Raw genomic sequence first — 13718 nt, 5'->3', positions numbered from 1 at the left:
CTCCTGGCCTCCCAAGCAAGGGTCTGAGGCCTGGCCCAGTGACTGGGAAGAAGGGCATGGAAGCTACAGGGGCTTAACCCCCCCACCAGCCTTGGCCATCGGAGCTACAACTGAAAAGGGGGGGAGAAGCAGCAGCAGCAGAGGAGCCCCCGAAACCCTCAGCCCTAAAGGAAGAGGAGGAGCGAGGAAGGGGGGGACAAGATGGGTCTCCAGTGAGTGGTGAAGGCAGTGGAAGCTGCTGCAGCAGCCACACTCGCCATTGTTACCAACAGTTTGTAAGAGCCAAGCTTCCTGTCACCCTCCTGGCTCTCGCTGTACTCACTCATCAGCAGGCATATCCCACTCCTCTCTTTTGGGGCAGCCATCCATCCATCCATCCATCCATTGCTAGAGGCTCCAACGCAAGCCTTGTCAGCTTCCTTTGGTGACTGTGAAACAGGGACTAAGAGGAGACCCGCCACAGAGATCCAGGACTGATCCTTCCTGCCTCCCCTTTTTCCTGCATTATGGGGATTAGGAGTGAGGAAATCCAACTTGGGTTTCCCTCCCTCCCTCCCTCCCTCTTGGCCATCATTTGGACTTCTGAAGCATGGCTGATCAGAGCTAGCAGCTAAAGTCGGTGGATTGGGAATAGGCTTCCCAGGGTGAAATGAAGTCACTTTCACTGCTAGAATCTCCCTCGCTTTATGTAGCAGCCCAGGCTGGCATGCAAATGATTGAATTGGGGAGGGGGTCACCTTGGTTGGGGGGCTCAACCCAGAGATCACGCTGGTGATCATTGGCTGCTTTGCACTGGAGATGACGTGTTGGAGCAGGAAGTGAAGCAAGTCCTCTCCAGAAGGAAGGGAGGGAGGGGGCTAGAAGCAGGCATTTCACTGTGGGGGCTACAGGCAATAGGGTTCTAAAACCATAAAAGCGGGGATTTAATGGGGGGCCCTCCAAAAAATTCCTGGGTCCAGGGCTGCTTATCATCCTGCATGAATTCCATCACCTCATTTTGCTACATGTCTAGAGCAGGGATAGAGTTGTCAGCCAGTGGTGGGGTCCTCATTGGTGAAGTAATGATGTTACCAGTGCCGTGCTGATATCACTCCCCATGCTGCTGGAAGTGACATCAGTGCAAAAACAGGGATAGTTTGGCATGTGCGCAAAACTCTATGATTTAACCAGAACATCCCCCAGCGATGCACTGATGGCACTTCCAGCACATGGGGAGCAACGTCAGCACATTGGGATGCTGCCAATGTTCCCTTACTTCCTGCCATCTCCCCCTCACCAGCCAGCTTAGCAGCAGCAGGGAACCACCTGCTGGCAGTGAGGGACCCCCTGCCTCCACAAGTGAATGGCAGCCCTAAACAAGAACATTTGGTAGAGTAGTGAGAACTGGGAAAATAAAAGTTGCTTTGATTTCCAAAATACCAAATGCTTTTTTTCTCTAGGGCAAAATTAGTTCAAGTACCATGTTAACTTGGTAAGATATCCTTTAATAATTAAAAAAAACTTGAATAACCAGAAGGAAACCATATTAATTCACTCCTGTGTATTATTTGGCTCTGCTGTGGTTTGCTTGTTCTCTTCTACGTAAGCAGGACATTTTCCGTCATAGACAAAAGAGGAGGTCATTGTATGCATGGAGCTTTGGACATTACTGTAGTATTTAAAATTGGATGTGAACAGCAAGCAAGATTTTCCCTTGATATGTTTGGGTGGATATGAAAGACAGAAACAATGTCACTTTGCTTTGTCATGGTTGGCCATTCTTTTTTCTTTTTTAAGAAGCTTGTTAAAACTTAGTACGTAATTTACCTTTTGCAAAATATTCACTCAGAATATGACTAGTGGGCAAAAATGTTCGGGAACTTGTAGAATGAAAGGCTAGAACACAGCAGTATATTGCAGCAGTGCTCTGAAATTTTAGTCTTTCCCCATCAACAAACTTAACGTTACATAATCCTCCTACACAGAATGCAGAAGGTACTTTTGGACTCATTAAATATTTGACTGAAGCAGTAAGGCAATTTTTTTCATTCTCATCACTCAAAACATATTAGTTGCACCCATTTTTTCTTTCATTTTTAGCCAGTATGAAGTAAATGAATTGTTCAGCTTCATTTGTCCCTAAGCATAAAACCTCTCCTATAGTTTGAAATTCAGTTTGCTAATAAACAAAACACTTCTATCCCCAGACAAGAAAACCTGCACAGACAGGCAAATATTTCATTCATTTGATCTTCTCTTCAATTATTTTTTTGTATTTCTATAAAGAGTATGAATAAACGAATGTGTAAATTTAATGTTTCTGGGGAAATACACTTTATTAGAATACAACAGTAATTTATTAATGAGGTGAGTGACCCTTGAGCTCTGTAGGTGTGGGCTACAGTGATCCACTTTGAAAGTAAAGGCAGGCCTAGATCCAATTGAATCAAAGGCTCATCAAACTAGGGGAAACTATATTTTTAATCACTTCCACCTTAGAATCCAAGTGTTTGGGGAGTTGATCCAGATCCTGTAGTAGTCAACAGATGCCTGAACACAAAGCCAGGGTAAATTTCCAGATGTCTGTTTTAAAAAGCTTCTATCTGGAATGAGCTTAATACAGATATTATTTCAGCTGAGGCTCATCTTTCCATAAAACCAGGTAAGGTAGCAGGGCCACAGAACTGGGTTGACCCATGATTATACCATTGTCAATGAAATGTGTCATGAATATTTGTATAATTATGGCTGTTACTGAAATAAAAAAGAAATATGACCAAGTGTGGAGTTAAATGCAGCTGCTTTTCATGGGGATTTTGAGTGGAGTATCATTTATGGGAGGGTCTTAACCCTTTCCCCACCTACTGTTGTCTGCTCCAAACCATCAGCAAACTGTTTTATTCTAACAGAGGTCTAAACATACATCTGCTCACATACAGAGACAGGGGAGCGACTTAGAATGGATAAAAGGTGGCCTTTCCACCATTACCAGTACATTCAAATTCTTCTTATGAAGCTGCTTTTTCCTATGAAAAGTAGCTTACGTATTAAAGTTGTTTCAGAGCCAGATTTTCAGTAGTTGCTCAAAACTACAAAACTGTCACAAGGACTTCCACACATAACTTTAAGTATTTAGGGGAGAGCTTATCTCTTAATGTTGAAAATATCATTATTAGATTGGATACATTGTTGTCAGTATTTTTGACTAGTTTGGTTGTTGCATTTGGAGCTGGCTCCGGTTTTCAGAATCTTCCACATCAGAGAAAAATGGTTCTTGAGTTTCAGATCAATGCTGTGAAGAAGAAAAGTACTGTCGTTTTGGTTAGATTTGCATTCATTATGCATACATATTGTTATTGTACTCATTGTACGGCTGCTTTAAATAGTGGAAAACTGAAAATAAGTCTTCAGATATTAAAAGGAAAGAAAGTTTCATAGCCATATTTTAGACCCTAATTTAATATTTCACCTTCATAACACTTGTATTGGCACAATGTTGTATGAGTTCATTTTAATTAAATTATTGATGTCTTTATAAAATATCTGCATTTTCCCCAAAAAGCTTTTTAATTGCATTCATTTTAAGTGGAGTATTAGGACAATTTGAGTATTAAAAATGATCTTGTCTGGTCCCTAGATTCAATAAAAGTAGTGGGTTTTATTCAATTCATTTTTATTTATCTTTTTATTGCATTGGCAGGTATAAATGACTTTAGCTATCTACATACAAATTGTTTTGAGCTATCTATATATGTCGGCTGTGATAAATATCCTCATGAAAGTGAATTACCAGAAGAGTGGGAAAACAACCGAGAATCCCTCATTGTTTTCATGGAGCAGGTATGAAATCGAACACTTTGCCTGTATGAATCTATCTATGACAAATTCCTTCTCTTTAACCTGGGTGGTTTAGGTTTGGTTACTGGCCCTTCATTGTTCTCCAATCCTGGCCAAATGAGATTGTCTTAGAAAACGAAGTCTTGGGAAAGTAACTAGAAGTTTAGTCAGAACTGGAAACTAGCAGAGACCTGAGAGCCAACCTGACACACACTCATTTAACTGTAGCCAGTTATGAGTCAGGCATAAAGAAGCTCAGCAAGGAACCCTGACCAAATAGAAGTATTTGCACCAGTTCTGAAAAAACACACAACATACATCCAGCAGTCCATACTGCAGGCCCATAGCCAGAATTTTGTGGCTTGTGGGGCAAATTTTTTTTCTGGTGGGACTGTGCAGTTCTTAGTGCAGAAAGGAAAGTCATTTAGCCAATAGAAAGCTGTTACCAGGATAGAACTCATAACTGCAAGCTGTTAACCACTTTAGATGCCAATTCTCAGCTGCTGCAAGTTAATTACTTCTGCCAACCTAAGCAACAATTCTTATAACAAGCCAGCAGATGGGGGTGATGACTTCTGTACTCAAGGAAGCTAATACTTAGGGAGAAAAACTCTTTTAAATGAGACCAATTTCTTGACACAGAGTTAGAAGGGTTCCAAGAGGTCACCTACTCTAACCCCCTTGTTCAGTGCAGGAATTAGTCAACTACAGCACCCCACTCTGCTTAAAGGAGTGTACACCTTTAAAAATGTTTTAAAATAATTGAAAAAAACATTTGCAGGAAAAAAAATTGTGGGGCTGTGCCTTTAAGATAGGGGCGGAGCCCTCAAGAGCCCCATCATAACTATGGACCTGCCATACTACATGGCAAACATCTTCAAAAAAAATTTTTTTTTTTGCTGGCCCTGACCTGGATACCCGGAAGCTAAGCAGGGCTAACCCTGGCAAGTATTTGGATGGGAGACCTCCAGAGAATACCAAGGCCAGGAGGCCAGAGGCAGGCCATCAAACCACTTCTCCTCCATGCCCCAGGAGAAACTGCCAGAGGTCACCATAACTTCTAGGCATGGGCACACAAACACAAATGCAAAAATATCAATACAGTACAATAAAAAATGTTTCATGCTGATGCCAAGTTCTATGATAACAGTCTGTTTTGATCATGGGCATCCGGAGCATCTTTCCTAGGCTGCTTCCACACAGGAATGATTCGCCACAGAGGCATTCATAGTGGTAGTGGAGTGGGTGTATGATGGTATTTCCTACAGTTTCCTTACCTCAGTTCCCTCTGTACCAACAGGAACCCTTTACAGTCTTTCTTTTTTAAAATGGTAACCTTTCTTGGATGCTTAAGTCTGGGGGGGGGGACTGGGTCCAGGAGACATTAAAGCGTTCTTGAAAGGGGGAGTTACCAGAGGCACACTGGAATAAACGGCCTTGGAAAGGGCCCCACCTGTGACCGTGGCCCTGCTCTCCAAAAGAGAGAGGGAGGCAGAAAGGACTAGCCTGACTACCCAGCCAGCCAGCAACCACACAGAGTTTGGCCAGGTACTGCCTTCCCCATGCTGTGTGGTTCTTAGCTGGGTGTGCCTTCCCTGTGAGCCACAGTGCTCAGCTGGGTGGCACCCTTTTCACCACTGGGCTGGCCTAGCCTACATGGGCTAATCCACCCCTGCCTTGAAACAGGTGCCGCCGTGTGTGCATTCCTAAAGAAATCTATTCTGAATCACCAATTCCCAAGGCAACGTTTGTGGGGAAAACTCAAAGCAACATCAATGGATGTTTATTATTTCTGATTCAATAGCTGTATGATTGTGCTACAGCTCAGATTAAGTTTGGACAAAGGGGACAGCTAACCAAATCAATTGTCCTCAGTAAAGGCGTTAAACAGGGCTGTATCTTGGCCCCAGTTCTTTTCAACCTTTATATAAATGGTATGGTTCAATTTCTCACTAAAGATTAATGTCAGCCGCCATATCTCGCTAACTTCTAATTATCTACATTCCTTTATGCTGATAACAACAGCTGTCCTATCTAGGTTGTATCTCAGTCTCCTTAAACTTTTAAAGCTGTTTGCTTGTTAGTGCCATATGGAGGGATTAACCAAAGGTGTTGCTTTTTAGAGGAAGCGGTGCTAAGAAACACTATAGATGGCCTATATTAGATCAGGAATTTAAGCAGGTTGACACTTTTAGTTATCTTGGTGTTACCTTTCAATCAAACCTGTCCTGGAAGGCACATTTAGCAGCTGCTGTCAGACTGGCAAACAACTCTGCCAGTGCTATTACTCAGTTCTTTTTCAGCTCTGGCTCTCCATGTATTACTGCTGCCCTCACCACTTTTAAGGCTAAAGTTGCTGCTCAATTATTATATGAAGCTGCAATTTGGACTGAAATAGTTAATGAAGATTTGGATAACCTATTGCTGGAATTTCTACAATCGATCTCTGGAGTCCCTAAATGTGTGTTGGGAGTTCCACTATGGGCTGAATTCAGCCTGAAATCCCTCAAAGGTCAAGCTTGGATCAAAGCTCTCTAATGGAAGCTCAAAATTTTTAAGACCTACTTCCTCTGAGGGACTCCTGTATTTGGTAAAACAGTATAAATATTAGACTGCCTGGGACAAATTGCTGGACTCCAAACTACATTATCACAAGATATCTCCAAATATGATCTATTAGTGGAACATCAAAGAACTTTTCAATACAGTGGAAGAATGCATTGAGAAGCGTGATTATTTAAGCACTACTCCAGAATAGGGATAGGCATTTATGGGCTCACAAACTAAAGTTTGTGGTGTATTTTGGCCGTTTCATGGTTCATGAACTGAAGTTCCTGTCAGGTTGACTGGCACAAACTTTCCTCAAACTTTCGTGAAGGTTTGTGCCCCTTTATGAATGGATACATTTCCAGACAGACAGTCTCCACTCAAACAAAATGTTTACCAAACTTCAAAGCAACAGGGGCATGGAATTTTCCAGTCTGGTTTCAAACTAGTCATGTCAGTTTCAAGACAGTCCCCCACCCTTTGCCAGGCTTCCTTTGTGTTCCCTTTTTCTTGCACAGAGCTTGCAAACTCCCACCCCACTTGCTTGGTTTTGTGACTCTGTGTTTTGAGATCAGTCCTTTTACACTTGTAATGGGCTCTGGGTTCTGCTGGGTATTCTGCACATTGTAACTGGTTGTGCTTGGCTTGCAAAAACCCTCCCCCTTGCTTGGATTTCTTGTCACTTTGCTTTGAAATCAGTCCTTCTAAACTTGAAGTGCCATATTGGCCCTGGGGTCTGCCAGGCATTCTGTACACTGAACTGGTTCTGCTGGGCTTGCAATCCCCCCATCCTTGGATCTTGATTCTGTACTTCACATCAGTCCTGTGGAGCTGTCATTACCACAATGGCACTGGGTTCTACTGCGCACTAGTATACTGCACTGGTACTGCTGGGCTTGCAGCCCCCCCCCCACTAGAAATCAGTGCTAGAAATCAGTCCTGTTGAGCTGGCATTACCACAATGGAACTGGATTCTGCTGGGCACTCTTTGATTGTGTTGGTACCACTGGGCACTTTGTACATTGCAGTGGTTCTGCTGGGCTTGCAAAAATGCCCACCACTGCCTTCAGTTTCTACTGCACAGATTCTTTGGCTTAACCTTAGTCCTGTTAGATTTGTACTGCCACAGTGGCACTGGTTCTGCTGAGCTTGAAAACATGCAACCCATACCTTCAATTTCTACTGCAGAGATTCTCTGGCTTGACCTTAGTCCTGTTGGGTTTGCAGTGCCACAGTGGCACTGGCTCTGCTGGGCATATTGCACTGGTTCAGCTGGGCTTGCAAAAATGTCCCCCACCTTCAGTTTCTACTGCAGAGATTCTCTGGGACTTTGATTCTGTTCTGCTGGTCTTCTGTTGCTTCCCCCCCCCTTTGCTGTATTTTCTCCATTGGATGATGGGGCACCTTCTTTGGGGGGCCATAAATCAGACCCCATAAATCCAATGCTCACCAAACTTAAAGGGCAGATAGAGGAGATTCAACTGGAGAATCCTTGGAAGTTTGGTTTCTCTAGCTTGCTGGGGGCCACTATACCACATCACAAACCTCATGAACAGAATCAGTTTGGCTCTTAAAAGTTTGTGATGGTTTGTGGTTCACGAACCGGGCACACCATGAACCACAAACTATCACAAACTACATTTTCCCAGTTTGTGCCCATCCCTAATCCAGACATACCTGCTCCTCAACTGCAGCTGGAATTCCACCTTCCAAAAGGATGCCAGATTATGTGAAAAATCTGTTTCAAAATATAGGAATACTTTTACCTTTCGACATCTACATATGCTACCCTCAACAGTTAGCAGTGGATGCTATGTAAAGCAACCATACTCAGAAAGGTTATGCCTGTGGGGCAGTAATTGATTGCTATATCCATTCAGAGTACAGAAATGAGCTGATTATCTTTTTTGAAGATTTGTTCTCTGTGTCAACCCCTGCTAGGGTGATGTGGCTTCTGAGAGACAAAAAAGAAAACACATCACTCTGATCATAGCCAAATTTCTATCAGTTGTGGCTTCTTGTACAGCTGTTCAGAAGCGATAGGTTGATGGAACAGTAATTTTATCATCATCATCACTCTGAATCAAGGAGACTTGGATAACTATTGTCTAGTCTCAAATACACCATTCTTGAGCAAAACAATTGATTCGGTGGTGGTTGGACAACACAAAGATAATTGGGTGAAGCAGATTGTTTAGATCATTTTTGATGGGTTGGCCTGATTTCGGGACTGAAACAGCTTTAGCTGCCCTCGTGAATTACCTAAGCCAGGAGATGGATTGGGAGATCTGATCCTGTTGATTGTCCTGGACCTTTCAGCAGCTTATAATACCAATCATCATGGTATCTTGCTGGACCATCTTTCAGGGTTAGGACTAGGAACTGTCATTCTGTGGTGGTTTCAGTCCTATTTGGAAGGCAGGTTTCAGAGGGTAGTGCTGAAGGACTGCTGCTTGGCCCTTGGCCTCTGATTTATGGGTTCCTGCAAGGTTCCACCTCATCCCCTATTCTTTTTAAAGATGTACGTGAAGCCACTGAGAGAGGTCATCGAGAGATTTAGGCTGGGTTGTCACCAATATGTGGGTGATACTCAGCTCTATCAATTTCTAGAAGATCCTAAGAATGTGGAAACCATGTACTGGGAACCTGGGGACAGCTTTGGTAAGGATGACTACATCACTCCAGTTTTATTCTGCCAACACTGGCTCCCAATTTGCTCCCAACCCCAATTTAAGGGGCCAGTATTAACTTTTAAAGCCCAGTATTGCTTGGGCCAGTACACCTTAAAGACAGTCTGCTCCCATATGAACCTACTGAATCACTGCAGTCATCTTTCGTTCTTCCACCATCTGAGGATATCCCACCATCTGTGTGGCAATCCAAGAGGTTCTTATCAGTTGTTGCACTAAAATTCCCTCCTCAGGGAGCTTCGTCTGTCCCCTTTTATCATTGTCTTCTGGTAGCAAGTGAAGACTTTCTGTTCTACTTGGTATTCTCTCACTTATTCTCATTAACCCTCTTCCCCATTCATGTTTCTGTGTTTTGTAAATATGTGCCTGTTTAAGCTTTCTTTAATGTTTTTATTGTTTGCCACCTTTGGAACTCAAAGTTGAGTATATCTGTCAGTCAAAATATCTATGAAAAATATATCAACATGGGAAGTTTCTCACTCAGTAAGTATAGGCCTTTCTATATTAAATCTAAATTCATGAAAAATCAATTTGATTTTCCTTAGGATACAAGCTTGCTAGTCACTGAAAGTTTGAACCCCTTTTCCATATAAGACTGTTCAGCATTCAGCAAACTGATAAAGAGCAGAAGAATAATTTATTTGAGCAACATTTCTTCTCTAGAGTTTGCCTGTCCTCCACTCAATCCCTGTGATCTCAGATTTATTTATTTATTTTATTTATTTATGCGATTTTTATCCCGCCCTATCCAGTAGCTCAGGGCGGCTAACAACATCATAAATACTAAAACAATCAGATGACTGACCAATCTTCTGTTTGGTGCATTTGAACTGTGCATGATTCTTTCCCAGATGGGTTTCCAATCATTATCTGTATTTGGATTGTGTCAATAGTTTTTTGGCACAAAGGAAGGAGGCCTTATCCTCCAGAAACAATGGCAGATAATTTTAAATCAGACTGTTTCAGTTGCTACAAGTAAAATGCATGTTAACAGTTCAGAGCATGTCATAGATGATAAAAAAATCTTTAAATAAATATGAAGCAGTTAATTTTTGCTTTAGTTGTTTTATCTGGATCCCACAAATCTAGATAACCAGAGTAGCTGTAAGAATGAACAAGTAGATTTAATAGCTTTTCATGCCTCTGAGGTTGGTATTATGTTAACAGTGCTATTTCAAAGCTTACATTATTCATAGAGAAATATAACTGATTCTGTTTGCATACATATATTCAAGATGCCTTATGATTAAATGCCTTTTAGCTCTCCTAATAAGTCGAAGTGAGGAGGAAAATCTAGGTCAAGCCCCAGTCACAGGAAACAGGAAAGGTAAACATCTGGCAGATGATATTAAGACATAGCCACAATAAACAATTTAAGTGGGGCAGGATCAGGGGTTCTCTGTGTTATCTCTCATTGCTTTAGGCGTATGGGAAGAAATGTAATATGGAAACAGTTTAAATGAGCAGATATTCCCCTTTCCTTTCTATTATCATTCTTTTAGGAGTGTGTTCCTCTCCTCCCCAATTCAGGTATAAATATGAGAATGTGTAAAATTAATTTTTGAATTGGATCATGTAGAATTTGCCACAAATCGCAGTTTCTTCTGTTCATATGCATATTTCCCTTCCAGCATTATCAGCACACAAATGTGTAAAACACTGCAGAATAGCAACATTGGTGGGATCATATGTATCATTATATCATGTTCCTTGCATTGTTAAAACACTACACAAAAGACCATTTACACAACTGAACATATGTTTATGTTGGAATTGCTTTTTTGTAGTGTTTTATCTCTGCATATGTATACATCAGTTACACAGAGGAGTGAGAGAAATGCATGTGAAATAAAGGAAATGGAAGTGGCAGAAAGCAGCACATGGTGGAGGTTCCCTAATAACTATAGTTCCATTTTAGAAAACAAGACAAGGTAATTTCTGGAGGATCTCAAGGGAATAGAAGCTTATGCATCCCTTTCTGAAAAAACTCACATATATAACTGTAGAAGTTATTTGGGTGTCAAATGCATGTTATATTTCCATGCATCTTGTCCAGAGGTGTATTTCTAAAAGTGATACAGGAAGTAGCTTCTAGTTCATGTATCATCTTATTAAATAAAGGTTGGGAAGTGGTTTTCAAGATAGCTTTCAGTACCTAATCTTAGACATCACTGTTCACAGGTACATTTGTAATCAGCATCATGTCCCCTCTCACCTTTTTCTGATATTCAGCAACCCTCCCCTCAGCCCACTGTTACTTTCATTGTTATCTCTTGTTACTTCCCATAGATAATCAGGGTTGATTGTCTTTTTGACACTGCCAGTGCCAACCCCAACAGGGCCAATTCAAGCACCCCACTAAACTATCCAGTTCTCCCCAAATCAAAATCAAGAGAAATTCTTTTCATTTTTTAAAAAACTTTATTTTAAGGGAAGATTCAGAAAATTTATGTCTGGTAGTAGATTTCAACATGGTTTTGGATGCTAAGGAAGATAGAAGGAAAATTAAAAAAAAAACATTTTAAAAGCAGGAACAATATTATCTAAAAATTTCTTAAACCTAGCAGAAGAATTTAACCTTATAGATTTATGGAGAACAAGAAATCCACAAAAAAAAAGACTATACCTATTTTTCTCATAGACATAAATCATGGTCCAGAATTGACATGATATGGATAAATACGAATGTGATAAAAATGTTTTAGAAGTTGAAATTTTGCCAAACACCTTTGTGGACCATAACCCTGTATGGTTCTCTTTACAAGGAACATATAAAATCGCAAGGTGGAGAATGAATTCAGGGTTACTGAGGGACCAAAATTTTGTTAAAAAAATTAACCAAAAAATAAAAATTTATTAAAATAAACAAAAGTGAGGATGTAACACTGAACACCATTTGGGACACACTAAAAGCCTATATAAGGGAATTATTCATAAACCAAGAAGCTTGGAGGAAAAAACGGATAATTTAAAATAATTAACAAAAGAACTTAAAAGAGTAGAAGATATTAGTAAGAATAAAGGAGACGCAAATGAAATAAGAACAAGGATCAAACTAATCCAGCACCGAATTAATTTGTGGATGACACAAGAAATAGCAAACAAAATTGAATACACTAAAGCTATACACATTTTGATAATGCGAATAAACCCTCATGATGGTTGGCTTATAAACTTAGAAAAGAAAGGGAAAAAAGAATTATTCCATTGTTAAAAAATGAAAATCAAGAAATAAAATATAAAACACAAGAATTAAAAAATATAGTAGAAAATTTCTACAGAAATTTATATAAACAAACACCACAAAATAAACAAGAGCTTAAAGATTTTTTTATTTAAACATAACAAAGGTAAATTTACAGATGAACAGAGAAAAATTTTGAATGAAAAAGTTTCAATGTGCGAACTAGTGGAGGCAATTAGAAAGCAAAAAATAAAGAAATCACCAGGTCCAGACGCAATAACAGCTGAAGTTTATAAAACCATAGAAGATGAAATATCATTTATGTTTAAAGATCTGATTAATAATATCATGATAAGAGGAAAAGCACCGAATTCATGGAATGAAGCCCTAATAACCTTAATACGGAAACCAGATTCAGATGGAGATGAAATCAAAAACTATAGACCTATTTCACTTTTGAACATAGACTATAAGATCTTTGCAACAATCTTAGCTAACAGGTTTAAAAGGATTATGGCAGAAATTATTCATAGAGATCAATCAGGCTTTCTCCCAAAAAGACAAATTAAAAATAATATAAGAATTATAGTCAATATGTTAGAATATTATGAACAGAATCCAGGGAAACAAATAGCACTAGTTTTCCTAGATGCGGAGAAAGCCTTAGATAATGTAAATTGGGATTACTTAATACAAAAACTAGATATATGGGATTGCGGCGTAAAATTTCTAAAATCAATTTTAGCTATATATAAAGAACAATATGCAAATATAGTTATAAATGGAGAATTAACTCAAAATATAGCTATACAAAAAGGAACTAGACAGGGATGCCCATTATCCCCTCTACTTTTGATTTTCAGGATAGATATGCTAAATGAATTAGTGGGAGAAAATAAGAGAATAATTGGTACAAAAATAAAATGGGAACACGATAAATTGCAGGCATTTGCTGATAATTTGGTGTTTATTCTTGAAGATCCGATAACATCCATGCCATACCTGCTGAATGAAATACAAAACTATAGTCAAGTGGCAGGCTTAACGATTAATTTGAATAAAACTAAGATCTTGACGAAAAATTGTTCTAAAGAAGAGATAATTAAAATGCAAACAATTTCAAACATTCAAGTGGTAAATAAAACTAAATATTTAGGTGTATTAGTAACAAATAATAATAATAATCTATATAAAAATAACTACCTAGCTTTATTAGAAGAAATAAAAAAGACCTAAAAATGGCACGATTTACATATTTCCTTTGTGGGAAGAATTGCTACCATAATAATGAATATCCTCCCACGATTTCTCTTCATAGCACAATGTATACCCATACTAAAAATACTAAATTCCTTGAAGACATGGATCACTGCACTAGAAAATTTATTTGGCATGCAAAAAACCCCATGAATCAATAGAACACTTCTTATAGATAAGAAAGAAAGAGGTGGACTAGCTCTACTTGATTGGGGATTATACTA

The 13718-nt window shown here is 39.7% G+C and overlaps 1 protein-coding gene across 1 annotated transcript in view; it reads left to right on the top strand.

Moving 5' to 3' along the window:
- LOC107122141 (inactive carboxypeptidase-like protein X2) overlaps window positions 1-13718 on the top strand; it is a gene marked incomplete at its 3' end in the record, with an annotated part of 80668 nt that overhangs the window by 65155 nt on the left and 1795 nt on the right. Inside the window, exon 12 of the mRNA XM_015425172.1 lies at window positions 3680-3819. Within this exon, the coding sequence (XP_015280658.1) occupies window positions 3680-3819 (140 nt within the window). The remainder of the gene's footprint in view (window positions 1-3679; window positions 3820-13718) is intronic.

The sequence above is a fragment of the Gekko japonicus genome, unplaced genomic scaffold (assembly GCF_001447785.1).
Source record: "Gekko japonicus isolate JY-2015 unplaced genomic scaffold, Gekko_japonicus_V1.1 scaffold4519, whole genome shotgun sequence".
Lineage (NCBI taxonomy): Eukaryota > Metazoa > Chordata > Lepidosauria > Squamata > Gekkonidae > Gekko > Gekko japonicus.
Note: the sequence above shows the minus strand (reverse complement) of the source record. Positions and strands in the feature narration are given on the sequence as shown.